At 48.0% G+C, this 13,973-nt stretch overlaps 1 protein-coding gene across 5 annotated transcripts in view; it reads left to right on the forward strand.

The window, feature by feature from the left end:
• The first annotated feature begins 4,689 nt into the window (after positions 1-4,689).
• Positions 4,690-13,973, forward strand: part of ASCC2 (activating signal cointegrator 1 complex subunit 2) — a 39,344-nt gene continuing 30,060 nt past the window's right edge. For 3 of the 5 annotated variants that reach the window (XM_068563806.1, XM_068563808.1, XM_068563810.1), the window contains exons 1-2: positions 4,690-4,788; positions 8,764-8,862. In XM_068563806.1, the coding sequence (XP_068419907.1) occupies positions 8,782-8,862 (81 nt within the window). In that variant the 5' untranslated portion in view covers positions 4,690-4,788; positions 8,764-8,781. Of the gene's footprint in view, positions 4,789-6,782; positions 6,821-8,763; positions 8,863-13,973 lie in introns of all 5 variants that reach the window. The other 2 variants (XM_068563807.1, XM_068563809.1) reach the window with 1 other exon arrangement.

Raw genomic sequence — 13,973 nt, forward strand, 5'->3', positions numbered from 1 at the left:
AAAATACAAGATGATGAGCTGTGAGCGGTGATACATGGGGAAATTCAGGGAGCTAGCTAGGAGTGTATATATCGGGGAAATGATTATAACCTGGGGAAAGAAGAGATGAAGGCTTTACCTTGATAAGGAGAGCATGGGGGGCATTTCAGGCTGAGGAAGCAGCATGGCTAGTGCCCTGAAGTGTGAAGGGACCAGGGCATTTAAGAAATTAGAAGGTCAGAGTGGCTGCATTCTGGAGTCCGCTGGGGACTATGTGGCCCAGGGAGAAAACACCCAGGAACATGAGAAGGCAAGGTTCCTCTGTTTTCATGATAGTCAAGGCATATCTTCCAGTAACTTCTTTTCATGCTCTCCAAAGGACAGCTAAAGAGCTGGCACTATTCCACCGTATTGAAACCCCAGGCTTAATGGTTAAAAATATCAAGTACCTACCTTTCCCATCACCAGAGTAGCTGGAGGTGCCTTTTGAAAGCCCTTTGTCTCAGAGCCTACATGAAAAGTCTGAGACGCTACCAAATAAAAAATATTCAATCTTAAAGTGAAGCAAAAATCCCCCTGCCCAGCCCTCGCTGCAATTTAAACCTGGTCGCAGCCCTTGAGGAATTATTTCTACCCCCTGGTTCTGTGGCTCCATCGTCCCACACTGATGATTACCGAGAGCCCGGATGTGCCAATTGCCACTGCGATGGGTGGTCTGAGTGCAGTCTCTGAGCAGCATGGGGCAGACAGAGCTACCCTTTCATCTCCCTGGGTGGACCTTTCGGCTGGAGCCAGCACGGAGACTTCAATTCCTGTGCCCCTTTGGCCTCCCGCCAGCTGTGGACCTCTCTGGGCAAGTCTCATCCCCTTTCTGGGCCTCAGTTCCCTTACCCACCAAATGAGAGATCTGGACTACATGTTTGATAAGATTCTTTTCTTTGACTTGGGTGTTCTCTGCCCTCTTCTTTCTAAAATGCATTAGCTTGGACTTTTTATTTTTTATTTTTATTTATTTTTTGGCTGCACTGGGTCTTCGTTGCTGCGTGCAGTCTTTCTCTAGTTGAGGCAAGTGGGGGTTACTCTTCGTTGTGGTGCACAGGTTTCTCATTGTGGTGGCTTCTCTTGTTGCGGAGCATGGGCTCTAGGTGTGTGGGCTTCAGTAGTTGTGGCTCGTGGGCTCAGAAGTTGTGGCTTGCGGGCTATAGAGCGCAGGCTCAGTAGTTGTGGCGCACGGGCTTAGTTGCTCCGCGGCATGTGGGATCTTCCCAGACCAGGGCTTGAACCCCTGTCCCTTGCACTGGCAGGTGGATTCTTAACCACTGCGCCACCAGGGAAGTCCGGACGTTTTTTTAATCTTTCCAACTACTGTTTGCAGACCAGTGACAGAAGGCAAGATAACCACTATCTGTAAATTATAATGAGTGGGTAATTAGCTGCCTTCAAATTAAGCCTCCCTTCTTGGAAGCCAGGAGGCTTAGTTTTTACATTGTTTATCATTATCTTCATTTAATGCTGCTTTCTCACTAAAACCCAGAGGGAAAGGGAAGAATGGCAAGCAGATGTTTTGTTATTAGGGGCCCTGGGGGATGATTTGAGGCTTTCACTGCAGTGATCATTCTCTAGATTCTTCTTGAGTCAGCAGAAGCTTTGATGAACTCGACAGAGGGCAGGGGGATTGGACAGACACGGCCTATGGAGAGAAAGCCTGGCTTAACAGAAAGCTGCTGGGGACAGCAGTTCCTGGCTGGGGACAGTGTAGATTATGAAATTTGTATTTTTATGTAACACTTTGCAAAGAGATTTCACTGCTGTTGTTTCATTTTCTCCTGAGGATACTTTGCTACTGCCAGAGCTCAAAACACCGTTATCTCCCACACAAATCTCTCTCATTGCATAGTCTCCCTAGCTGTTGTAGGTTGCCTGTAAAAATGGCCATCAAAAATCTATAGAAAAAAAAAAAATCTATAGAGACAGAAAGTAGATGAGTGGTTGCTTGTGGATGAGGCAGGAGGGCTACTTCCTCTCTCCATGAATCAGAACTGGCCTTATAACTTGCTTTGACCAATAGAATGTGGAGGAAGTGATGTTGTATGAGTATCAGAGCCTAGGCCTCAAAAGATCTGGCAGCTCCCACTGTTACTCTGTGGGGACCCAACCACCATGTAAAGAAGCTTGGGTTGGGGGACTTCCCTGGTGGTCCAGTGGTTAAGATGCTGCACTTCCACTGCAGGGGGCGTGGGTTCGATCCCTGGTTGGGGGATCAAAGATCCCGCATGCTGCATGGCGCGGTCAAAAGAAAGAAAAAAAGAAAGAGAACTTTTCTTTCTTCTTGACTCCAATAAAGATCTCAGAATTTGGTATAATTTGGATCATGTATCTATTCTTGAGCCAGTCACTATGGCTGAGGGTTTGGAATATGCTGACTGCCAGACTCAGATCGATGTAGTAGCCACTTTCCAAGATGGCCCCCAACGATCTTGCCTTCTGATATTCATGCCCTTTGTCCCCTCCACGCTGAACAAAGGCTGGCCTTTGTGACCAATAGAAACATGGATGAAGTCATCGCATGTGACTGCTAAGGCTAAATCATAGAGGCATAGCTGCTTCTGCTTTGATCTCTTGGATTGCTCCCTCTGAAAGAAGCCAGGGGCCATGTTGTGGGGATACTCAAACAGCCCTGTGGAGAGGAACTGTGGCCTCTGGCCAACAGTTGTTACCAACTTGCCAGCCACATGAGCGGATCCACCTGGAGGTGGGTTCTTTAGCTCTGATCAAGCCTTCAGAGGAGTGCAGTCCCAACTGACATCTGATTGCATCTTCATGAGAGACCCTGAGCCATATCCACCCAGCCAAGCCACTTTGGAATCCTTAACCCACAGAAACCATGTGAGATAATAAATAATTATTCTTGTTCTAAGCCACTGAATTTTGGGGTGATTTGTTGCACAGCAATAGATAACTAATACAGTTGTACACCCCTCAACTCTGGGTGAAGAGTCAGTCCTACTCCATGTGGACTGAAGCAGGAAGGATGGTTCTCTGAGGAGTAGTCAAGCTGCTGTGAGTGGGAAAACAGGAAATGAACACTGTGTGGGCCACACAACAGCTAACCCCAACAATGGGTGCTCTGCAAATACACACTTGCTGGAGGATTGAAACACAAAGGCAATACTGATTCATTTTAGGTGACTCAGAGCATCTGGGCCAGGTGGGACTCAGTCCCAGATATTCCTGTGCTGATTTTCTAGCTCCAACTCCTGACAGTTTTTCTCTTTAGTTATCCCTAGACTTGACTGATTATGAGCACCACAGACACTCGCCTCCTTTGCCAACCCAAATAATTGCTCTTAAAGTAAGTTAGTTGTTGTTGTGTTTCTTTTAATTTAGAGAATAGAGGCTCCCACATTCCTCCATACTTGTATGTAACTAATACATGGTTTAAGGTTTCTCCTGTTAAAGTGGGGTTTTTAAAAAAAATTTATTTATTTATTTGGCTGCGTCGGGACTTAGTTGCAGCACACGGGATCTTCGTTGCAGCATGTGGGATCTTTCCTTGTGGTGCGCGGACTCTAGAGCGCGCGGGCTTAGTTGCCGCGCAGCATGTGGGATCCCTGGTACCCCAACCAGGGATTGAACCCACGACCCCTGCATTGGAAGGCAGATTTTTAACCACTGGACCACCAGGGAAGTCCCTATAGTGGCTTTTTAATTTCATTTCAGTTGGACATATGATAGCTCAGGCAAGGATGCCTCCTTTGGAAGCTCACATTCCTCATTAATCTTTTCAGGCAAAGAAGAGAAAACAAAGATGAAATAAATATAAGAGTTAACACTCCAACTGATAGGGAGTCTTCTTCCTTCCTTCCTCCCTTCTTCCTCTTCTTTCTTCCTTCCTTTCTCTCCACTCAATTTTTTGAGCACCTACTATGTGCTTGCTATTGTCTGTGTTATCTCATTAAGTCTCCTAATGATGATGAAGTGGGTATCAATGACCCATTTTGACAGATGAGGAAACTGAGACATGTTTAGAGAAGTCAGGTGTCTTATTGGATGTTTTTCTTTTTATAGTCATGTTATTTAGCTCTAAAACTTCAGTGATATTAATACCCATCAGGAATGATGAAACCAATCCATACCCTTTTGCCAGAAGTCCTATTTTAAGCTTTCTCTGTACCAAAGGCTGCCACACATTATTTTCTTCCAACCAGCCACCAAGATACAAATTATATTTCCTGTGTGCCCAATGGATGTGATGCCAGAAGAAAAAAACATGGAGTTACTGGCACTTTTTTTTCTGTCCCTTCCATATCGTTGGATGTTCAGTTTGCCTGAAAAAATGATGCCAATAAAGGGAAGCATTCAGTGTTCTGACACAGCTTGCAGTATTCAGCTGCAGAATTCCTCCTGGACTTGAGATTATGACTGAGTAGGTTAAGGAAGGAGGTGGAGGCCTGGGATCCTAAAGAACCCAGGTACCATACTTGTTTTTACCAAGAGGTGGAACCATACCTGCTCTCCACCCACCTTCCACCCGCTCTGCAAAAGCAAGAACGGAGCTAAGGGGGGACAGTGGGCGTGACTACAGCCAGGCTGTTCCTTATGGGGGCAGAGTCTTGCGGCTGGGGGCGTGGCCCCGGGCCCGGCTTCCCGGCGGTAGTTGGCTTCGGGGGCGGGGCCGGGCCGAGGCTTCCTGTCTGCGCCTGCGGAATCTCAGTTTGACCCCGGAAGTGCCGGCGCTGTGGGAGCTGTCATCGTGGACCGCGGCGGCTGTGGCGGCTGCGGTACAGCGCCGGCAGGGGAGCCGCCGAGGTGAGTGCGTGGCTGGGCCCTGCCAGATGTGGGGCATCGGGCCTGGGAAGGGCCGCAGCCGTGCCTTACGCGGCCTCGGGCCTCCCTGCCTACACGGCAGGGCTAAGGGTTACGCTGCCCCAGGGGCCGCGAGTCGCCCCGTTCCTCCTACCCCTCCACCGCCCCCCGCCCAATTAGGCCGCCAGAGCTTAGAGTCTCGGATTGGAGGATCGGCCCGAGAGTGACCTTGGCCTTGGACGAGTCACGATCCTCCCACTTCACCTCGAGCTTCAGTTTCCTCAGCGTTCATTAATTCGTTCAACAAATATATGTCCAGCGCCTTCTATGTGCCGGGCACAGATCTAGGCACTGGGGATACAAACAGAGCAAGACAGACAAGGCTCCCGCCCTCATGGAGCTTACAGTCTAATGGGCGGAGACAGTCAACGACAAATAAATGCGCTAGGTAATTAAAGATATGACAGTAACTAGGGGAGTGAATACTTTAGATAGAGCAGTCTGGTAAGGTCTCTGAGAAGAATATTGAATTGAGACCAGAAGGGTGAAGACAGAAACTGAGGCAGCAGTATCCCTGGGGATGCTCCCAGGACTTATTGAAATTGGTCAATATGGGGCCCTTTCCTAATTTTTGGCGTCTACTGCCCTGCTTGGCACTGAGGATGCATTGGTGGGGCACAGATATCATCATGATCATTGTCCTTATCCTTTTGGAACTTAGAGTCTGGTCGTTGCCTAGTTAATTTCTACTCATACTTGAGATGAAAACTCAAAACTTCCTTGACATCCTCTCTCCCTCAAGTTAGTTCTCTCTGTTAAATGCTGTCATAGTCCCAAGGGCCTTACCTGCATAGCATACTCACGATGTTGAGTTTTACTTGTTGTATGGCTGTCTGGTTCATATCTGTCTTAACCATCAAGACTGTAAACTCTGTGAAGGGCAGAATCAGGTCTGTTACTTGCCCGCCTTAGGATTCTCCAGGCAGGCCTCAGTGCCTGGCACATAGTAGGTACTCAAAAACTCTTTGAATGGCCTATTAACACAGTTAATTAACACAGTTTTTGCCCTCCAGTGGTTCATAGAAGGCCTCTCCTGCACCAGGTTATTATCTTCTCTTTCTGATGGTGTCTCTCCTCTACTTAAATGACGCCTCATTGCCTTCAAATGAAAGGCCAAAATCTTCAGCATAGCATTTGAGGCTCTTTTTAAAATGGCTCCATCTTTCCTATCCAACCTCTTCTCTCCACTTCTGTCACCCCCTCTCTGACCTGTGTTTTCAGCCATCCCAAATGTCTCCCTCTTCCTTCAAAGCCACAGGCTCTGAGCCTTTACTCATGCTTGCTCTTTGCTTGGAATGTCCTTCCTTTTCATCTTTTCCTCCTATCCTTCAACAGCCAGGTTGTAAGTCATCTTCTTTGTGACATCCTTCCTTTCTCTGCTGTGCTTGTTCTGGAAATTTCCAGTTACAGCTCTAACAACACGGAATGATAGTCATTTACATGCCCAGGACCCAGAATGTATTCAGTTAGTGTTTGTGGAGTAACTGAGGAAGTCCAAAGTGCTCTGCTTATGATTGGGACTTGAATAATAACAACAAGTGAACTTTACTGAGTGCTTATTATGTGCCAAGTACTATCCTGATGACTTAGTACTGGTTACTTCTCATGTCAACCCTGAGAGCTTATGAGATTATGTACTGTTATCATCCCAATTTTACAGATGAGGAAATCAAGGCTTAGAGGAGTTAAGGAACTGTCTCAAGGTCTCAACATGGGTAGGATGGAGCCAGGATTTGAACCCAGGCTGTAGAACTATAAACTTCTCTTTCAACCATCACACCAGCCTGGGTCTGAACTACCCTTACAGGCACTGGCTTGTAGGAGTAGATTTCTTCCAAAAGCAGGTGCTGTCTCTACCTGTCTAGGCCTGAACTATGGGGCCTAGAATTATAAGGGTGGAGAGCCGCCTCCTCCTTATGACTCTTTCCCCACCCTAGGTCCCCACACTGGACACTCCCATTACTGTCTTTGGAAGGTGAGTATGGAAAGGACTGGGCTTGTGACTTCTGCACTGGTGAGCCGACCACTGATGTTTCTAGCTGCCCTCCCAGCATCGCTGAGGGGTTAGGAAAGAAGTATTTTTAGCATATTCAGCACAAGAGACCCAGGTGCCCAGGCATAAGAGCTGGGCTTCGGTTTCAACTTGGCCACTCATGTATTTACCTGAGCAAATCAGGGCCCCTCTTTGGACATCTGAGCATAATAATCCTTGTCGTTCTTATCTGGGTTATTGCAAAAGGCTAGTAAGATAGTAACTGATTAGAAGTAATGTATATACAACAGATGGTGTTATCTACATTTTGCAAAGGTGGAAGATGAAAGCTCAGAGAGGGGGACCATGTGTCTGATCCACTATCCACTGAGATCCTAGAGCTGGAACAAGCCTCGAGGACTAGACAGACTGGACCTCTCTCTTTGCATCCCATGTGAAGATGGATATCTTCACAGTCTTTAAAGCAGCCCCTGAACCAAGGTTCCTTGTATACCAAGCTGCTTCCTACCTCCTTACCTTTGCTCCTGCCGTTTCCTCTGCCTGGGACACCCTTCTTCCCTGGCCAGTCTCCACTCTCAAGACTCAACTCAGGCTCTCCTGAGCCTTCAGGCACTCCTCTAGAAATGCTTCTCCGACAGCCACAGCCCCCACCAGCTCAAGTGCACTAGACTCAGTACAGCAAATGGTTAAGAGCCAGCCTGCTTCACCAGCCACTAACTCTGAGACCTAGGGCAAGTTTCTTATCTTCTCCAAGCCTCTGTTACCTCATTGATAAAATGAAGGTAATAATAGTACCAACCTTAGAGTTGTTACCAGCATTAATACATGTAAAGCAACTTAAGGTGTATAAAGCGAGTTCATGCTGAGAAAAGCACTGAGAAGAGCACCAGCACATGAGAAGCATGTTTCCGCTGCTGCTATTGTCATTATTATTATTGGATCAGAAGCTCCCCCAGGGCAGAGACCCTGCTTTATCAGTCTGTCTTCATAACACCAGGGCCAGGCCTAATATCTGAGATCTGGGACTCCAGTAACTCATGGCTGACCGTGCCCCTCAGCTCCTCTGTGAGGGTTCAGGAGGTGATGATTTCCTCATCCCAGCCTTGATATGTCTTCATGTCGTCATTGAGACTGTGCTGGCCTTTTGTGGCATGTCTGAGGCCTGAGTCACTTCTGTGCCATGATTCAGCCAATATGCATGTCCTTCCGCAAGTCAGGCCAAGTTGTATTGAGAAAAGAGCATTGGATGGGAAGACAGGAGACGTGGTGTCTGCTGCTCACTGACTCTGAGGCCAGTTTGTGCCTCTCTAGAAAGGAGCTCGCTCTGGCAGTTTTCTGTGAATTGTGTTGACCTCCCTCGTCCTCCTGTTTATCCATGTCCTTCTTCCTTGAAGACTGGAAAGGTTGTAAACTCTTAACTCCCTCTGCAAGTGAAGAAAGGCCCATGGCTCCAACCCCCAAAAGACTTAAAATCTGGTTAGAGTGGTAAGAAAAGTATCCTCATATTCAGTTGTTCATGAAATATTTGATGAAGCCACCTCTGTATCAGGCCTATGCTTGTCGCAGGAAAGGTAGCAAGAGAAGGAGAGCCCAGGTACTGTCTTCACAGAGTTCACAGGCCAAGGAGAGCACGGACCTGGAGCCATAATAAAGATAATCTAGGTACTTTTAACCAGTACTTCTCAAATTGGGTGGGAATATATCAGGAGTCACCTGGGGAGTGTTTTCCTCCTCAGCTGATAACTGCTGCTTTAGGCAAAAAAGTCACTTTGGTCTAGATTAGTAGGTACAGGAACCAGGCCTTTGAAGCCTTTGAGGCCAGAGGTTGAAGCTTCTCTCCTGGCTCTGGGATCAGCCCCAAAGTAGGCCCCTGCCCCCAGGAGCCTCTGTGTCTGCTGTCTTCTTCCCATCCATATTCCTTTCAGGAGGGTCAATGCAGCACAATGCCAGCTCTGCCCCTGGACCAACTCCAGATCACCCACAAGGACCTGAAGACAGGGAAGCTGAGGACTTCACCAGCGCTGGTGAGCCGGTGCCTTGAGGCCGTTCAGCCTGATATTATCATTCTTGCAATTTCAGAAGCACAAAGTAAATTCCTTCTTTATCTGTTCTAGAATGACCCAAGGGCCACAGTCTGTAATTCAGTAGTCAGGACGCTATTAGGTCCTTCCAGGCCCAGTGTAGAAATTTCCTTTCCGAGCAGCTTGAATTTGAGTGGTATTTTCCATGTCACCACCCCACACCTTGCCCGCAAAGCATTTCATTTTGAATCAAAGTCTGATGGCAGTTCTGACTCAGCCTGAGCTGGCCTAGCGGTGGGGCTGGCCCAAAGCTGGGTCTGGGGATTGGACGCTGTGGGAGGTGCTCAGGTTTCGGATGGGCCTTTTTCAGAGCTATCCCAGCTGCTGTCCACTTTGGCGGGGCACACTGATTTCAGAGGTCAGTTCTGAACGGGCTGAGAAGCGCCACACACAGACCTGGCAGGGCTTGTGGGACTGAAAATTAAGGAGGCTGTGAGCATGCCGATTACCAGCTGCGGGGAGAGATTAGAGCCGCAGAGAGGTGCCAGGGTGCTGGAGAAGGAGACAGACGCGGGGACTGGAGTTCCCATACCCCCTTGCTGTTTTCCCAAGAATATGAGCTTACTTGAACAAGGTGGGAGGAAGTATTTTCTGGGAGCTTGAGTAAAATTGTGGGAAACAAGAGCTTGGTGTTTTATTTCCTGCTTTCTGGATGGCTTCCTATTATTTCCTAACTACTCTCTAATAATAGTACTTAATATTTATAGAGCACTCGCTCTGGGCCAAACCTTTCACCTGGCATGTAAGCCAAACCACAGCCCTCTGAGTAGGCATTTTGGTTGTCCCCATTTTACAGATGAGGAAACTAAAAGTTCAGGGTCATAAAACTGGAAAATTAGGGGAGCCAGGATGGGAACATAGCTAGGCTGCCCCCAGAGCCCATACCCTTAACCTTTCTGCTATAAAGCCTCTTGTTTCTTTTTTTTTTTTTTTTTAATTTAATTAATTTATTTATTTATGGCTGTGTTGGGTCTTCGTTTCTGTGCCAGAGCTTTCTCTAGTTGCGGCAAGTGGGGGCCACTCTTCATTGCGATGCGCGGGCCTCTCATCATCACGGCCTCTCTTGTTGCAGAGCACAGGCTCCAGACGCGCAGGCTCAGTAATTGTGGCTCACGGGCCTAGTTGCTCCGCGGCATGTGGGATCTTCCCAGACCAGGGCTCGAACCCGTGTTCCCTGCATTGGCAGGCAGATTCTCAACCACTGCGCCACCAGGGAAGCCCCTCTTGTTTCTTTTTTATAACTTTTTTTTTAATCGAAGTAGAGTCGATGTCCAACATCATATGTTTCAGGTGTATAACATAGTGATTCACAATTTTAAAGGTTATATTCCATTTATAGTTATTATAAAATGTTGGCTGTGTTCCCTGTGTTGTACAATATATCCTTGTATTCATAATCTTTTTATGTAAGGGGGTTATTGATCAGAAAATCGAGAACTGTTCTGTCCAATATGTTAGCTGTTCACCACGTGTGGTGCTTGAGCTCTTGAAATTGTGGCTAGTTCAACTGAGGAACTGGATTTTTAATTTAGTTTTAGTTAATTTAAGTTAAAATAGTCCCATGTGGTGAGAGCCTACTGTATTGGCCAGCACGGACCAGGTCTAGAGCAGTTCTGTCACTGCAGAGGTTCTGTTGGACGGCGCCGGTGGAGACAGGTTCCTTGGGTCTGATTTCCCACCTCAGTCCTTCCCCGTGTACTGGACACCTGGGCTGCTAGACTGTGGGCTCCGTGGGAGCAGGGACCGGGCCCTTCCCTTTGTTCTGGTTTTCCAGTGCCAGGCACGTAGTAGCTCTCAGGAGACATTCAGTAAATGAGTCAAGGACCCTAGCCACGCTTTGTGACAGGCACTGGAGCTACAAAGAGAAAAGACGTGGTTCCTGCCCTTGAGGGGAGAAAGCAGACTGGTAGTTCTCTGCAGCATGATCAGGATTTGATGGAAGGAAGTCCAGGCTGCTGATCCAGACCAGCGGGGTGTATGGGTATGGGGAGATCTTAGGGTGGTGGGAGAGCACACACTGCCAGGGACTCCTTCCAGAAAGAGGGGGATCCTGAACTGGGTATTGAAGGGTGAATAAGCACTAGCCGGGCAGAGCAATGGGAGGAGGGTGGACCTGGCAGGAGGACCTGAGTCTATTGGCCTGGACTCCTGAGAGCCTAACTCCTACACCAACCACCTGGGGTGGAAGCAGAGTTAAGGAGCCCGGCTTTGTGTTTAATGTCACACAGACTTGGCCCTGTGACTTTGGGCAAGTTACTTAACATCTCTAAGCCTCAGGATCCAAAAAAGGGTAACAGTAGAACCAGCCTTGCGGGGGTGGTTGTGAGGATTAAATGAGATGCCTGTGAATTAGCACTGAACCTAGGACATAGTGAGCACTCAATGAAGACGGTGATGACAGCTGTGACGGTGACAGCGGCATTATGAATGGGGTGTAGGGTGGGAACAGAGACGAGCTAAGGAAGACAGCTGCTTGATTGAGGAGCAGTCTTTTGGCTGTGCTGCAGGCCACCAGCAGCTCCTGAAAGATTGTCCTCAGAGATGTACCCACCCTGTATTTGTCTCTTTAGTCCCAACTTGGGAGAAGAAGATCTCCAGCAAAGGGACAGCCATCATGCTGCCTCTGTAGAGTGATAGCTGAAGCTAATGTTTATTGAGTAGTTACCGTGCAGATGCACATACTTACTATTGAAGATCCAAAAGAAATCAAGTCTTGGGCCAAAGTGGGTGAATGAGCTCTTGAGAAAGACAAGACTCATATAAGTGGAGCATTTGGAGAACAGTCCCAAACAGTTTCTTATCAAGATAAACAGAGCAGAAGTTTGATGGGCAGAGAATGTTCAGAAAGCTTCATGGAGCAAGTGGGACCTAAGCCAGGCCTGAAGAGTGGAAGATACAGTTGGAGCCTGCTGCTCCTTGCCCTGGAATCTTCCATGGCCCCTACTGTTTTTTGTTTTTTGTTTTTTCTTTTTCGGCTGCACCATGCGGCATGTGGGATCTTAGTTCCCTGACCAGGGATCGAACCCATGCCCCCTGCATTGGGAGCATGGAGTCTTAACCACTGGACCGCCAGGGAAGTCCCCAATGGTCCCTACTCTTTTTTTTTTTTTTTTTTTTTAATTTTAAGTAGAGTTTTTATCATGAATTTTGTCAAATGCTTTTTCTATTGTCTATTGAGATGGTCATGGGATTTTTTTTAAAATTAATTAATTAATTAATTTATGGCTGTGTTGTGTCTTTGTTTCTGTGTGAGGGCTTTCTCTAGTTGTGGCAAGCAGGGGCCACTCTTCATCACGGTGCGCGGGCCTCTCACTATCGTGGCCTCTCTTGTTACGGAGCACAGGCTTCAGACGCGCAGGCTCAGTAATTGTGGCTCAAGGGCCCAGTTGCTCCGCGGCATGTGGGATCTTCCCAGACCAGGGCTCGAACCAGTGTCCCCTGCATTGGCAGGCGGATTCTTAACCACTGCGCCACCAGGGAAGCCCCGTGGCCCCTACTCTTGAGCGTGGCATTGAAGGTTCTTCAGAGACCCTGGCAGGATCTGGTCCTTCATTACCTCCATGCATTCCTTTGTTCAATCAGCAAATGTATATGGAGAGTCTGCTCGATGCCAGGCACTGTTCTAGGGGTTGGGACTGCTGTGGTGAGCAAGACTTAGACTCCCTCCAGAGACCTGCAGGGTAGTGGGGGAGAAGGAGAAGGCAGGCCCTCCCTTTTATATCACTTTATTGAGGTATCATTGGAGGACAATAAACTGCATGTATTTATTTAAAGTATACGATTTGATTGGTTTTGACATCTGCATACACCCATGAAACCATCACCATAATCAAGATAATGAACATTTCTGGACTTCCATGGTGGTCCAGTGGTTAAGACTCTGCACTTCCACTTCAGGGGGCATGGGTTCGATCCCTGGTACCCCTGGTCGGGGAAGTTCCACATGCTGTGTGGTGCGGCCAGAAAAAAAAAGATAATGAACATTTCTACTACTCCCGAAAGTGTCCTGGTGCCCCCCCTATAATCTATCCCTTCCTCTGTCCCCTTCCACAGCAACCACGGATCTGCAAGCACTTCTGATACAATTTAACAAGTGCTACAGTCGGGGAAGCACAGAGTGCAGGTGTTGGGGAACCCGGGTGAAACCCCTAACCTAGTCAGAGTGGGACTTGGGAGACTTCCTGGAGGAGGTGAGGTCAGAGCTGGGGTGAGATGGATGAGCAGTGAGACCAGGGTGACACGTGGTACCTTAGGTCATTTAGTAGGTCTGCAGTGTCAGGTTTGGTTCAAATACTGCCTCAATTGCTTCCTTAGCCCTGTGACCTTGGCAAAGTTCCTGAATCTGACTGAGTCTTGGTTTCCTCCTCTGTAAAATGGGGAGAATACTGTCTCCCTTTGAAATAGTTGTAGGTAAAAAAGAAATGGGCTCGGGGACAGGCCTACTCAGCAGCCGACACAGGGCAGGTCCTTCGTGAGTGATGGCTTTTATTATCCTTCTAGCATCTCTCCCTCCAAATCCATCTCCCACCGCCTGGTGCAATCTGTGCCCTTTTTTTTTTTTTTTTTTAAATGGCCCATTTTTATGCCTCCATAAAAATACTGTGTTTTCCACCTAAAAATCCTTCTCATCCTCCAAGGGCCAGCTCAGATGCTGCCGACCCTGGGAAGCGGCCCCTCATCCTCCAGGCGCAGTTAATCTCACAGTCCTTCTGCCGGGTTTGAGCTGTCTGTGTTGTGCTCATTTGATAGCTTAGATGTGCATCTTCCCCTCTGCAGAGTGGGCTCTGGAAGCACGCGGATGCCTTTCTTCATGTGCCCAGCAGGGTGCCAGTAAATGTGTAGGATTGTAGGGAGGTAGACTCTCAGGGGTGTGTGTATGTGTGTGTCTGCTGGGCGAGTGGGGTGAGTAGCCTGGCCTGAGAAGTGACCTAAGAGGTGAGATGTCAACAGACAAAGGTAGGAGGGGAACTCGAAAACCAAGGAGATGAAATTAGGGCCTAGAGAGTAGTTTTGAACTTGTTTCAGGCAGCAGGATTCCTTTTGTATAAATTCTG

This window comes from Eschrichtius robustus, chromosome 14 (genome assembly GCF_028021215.1).
Source record: "Eschrichtius robustus isolate mEscRob2 chromosome 14, mEscRob2.pri, whole genome shotgun sequence".
Lineage (NCBI taxonomy): Eukaryota > Metazoa > Chordata > Mammalia > Artiodactyla > Eschrichtiidae > Eschrichtius > Eschrichtius robustus.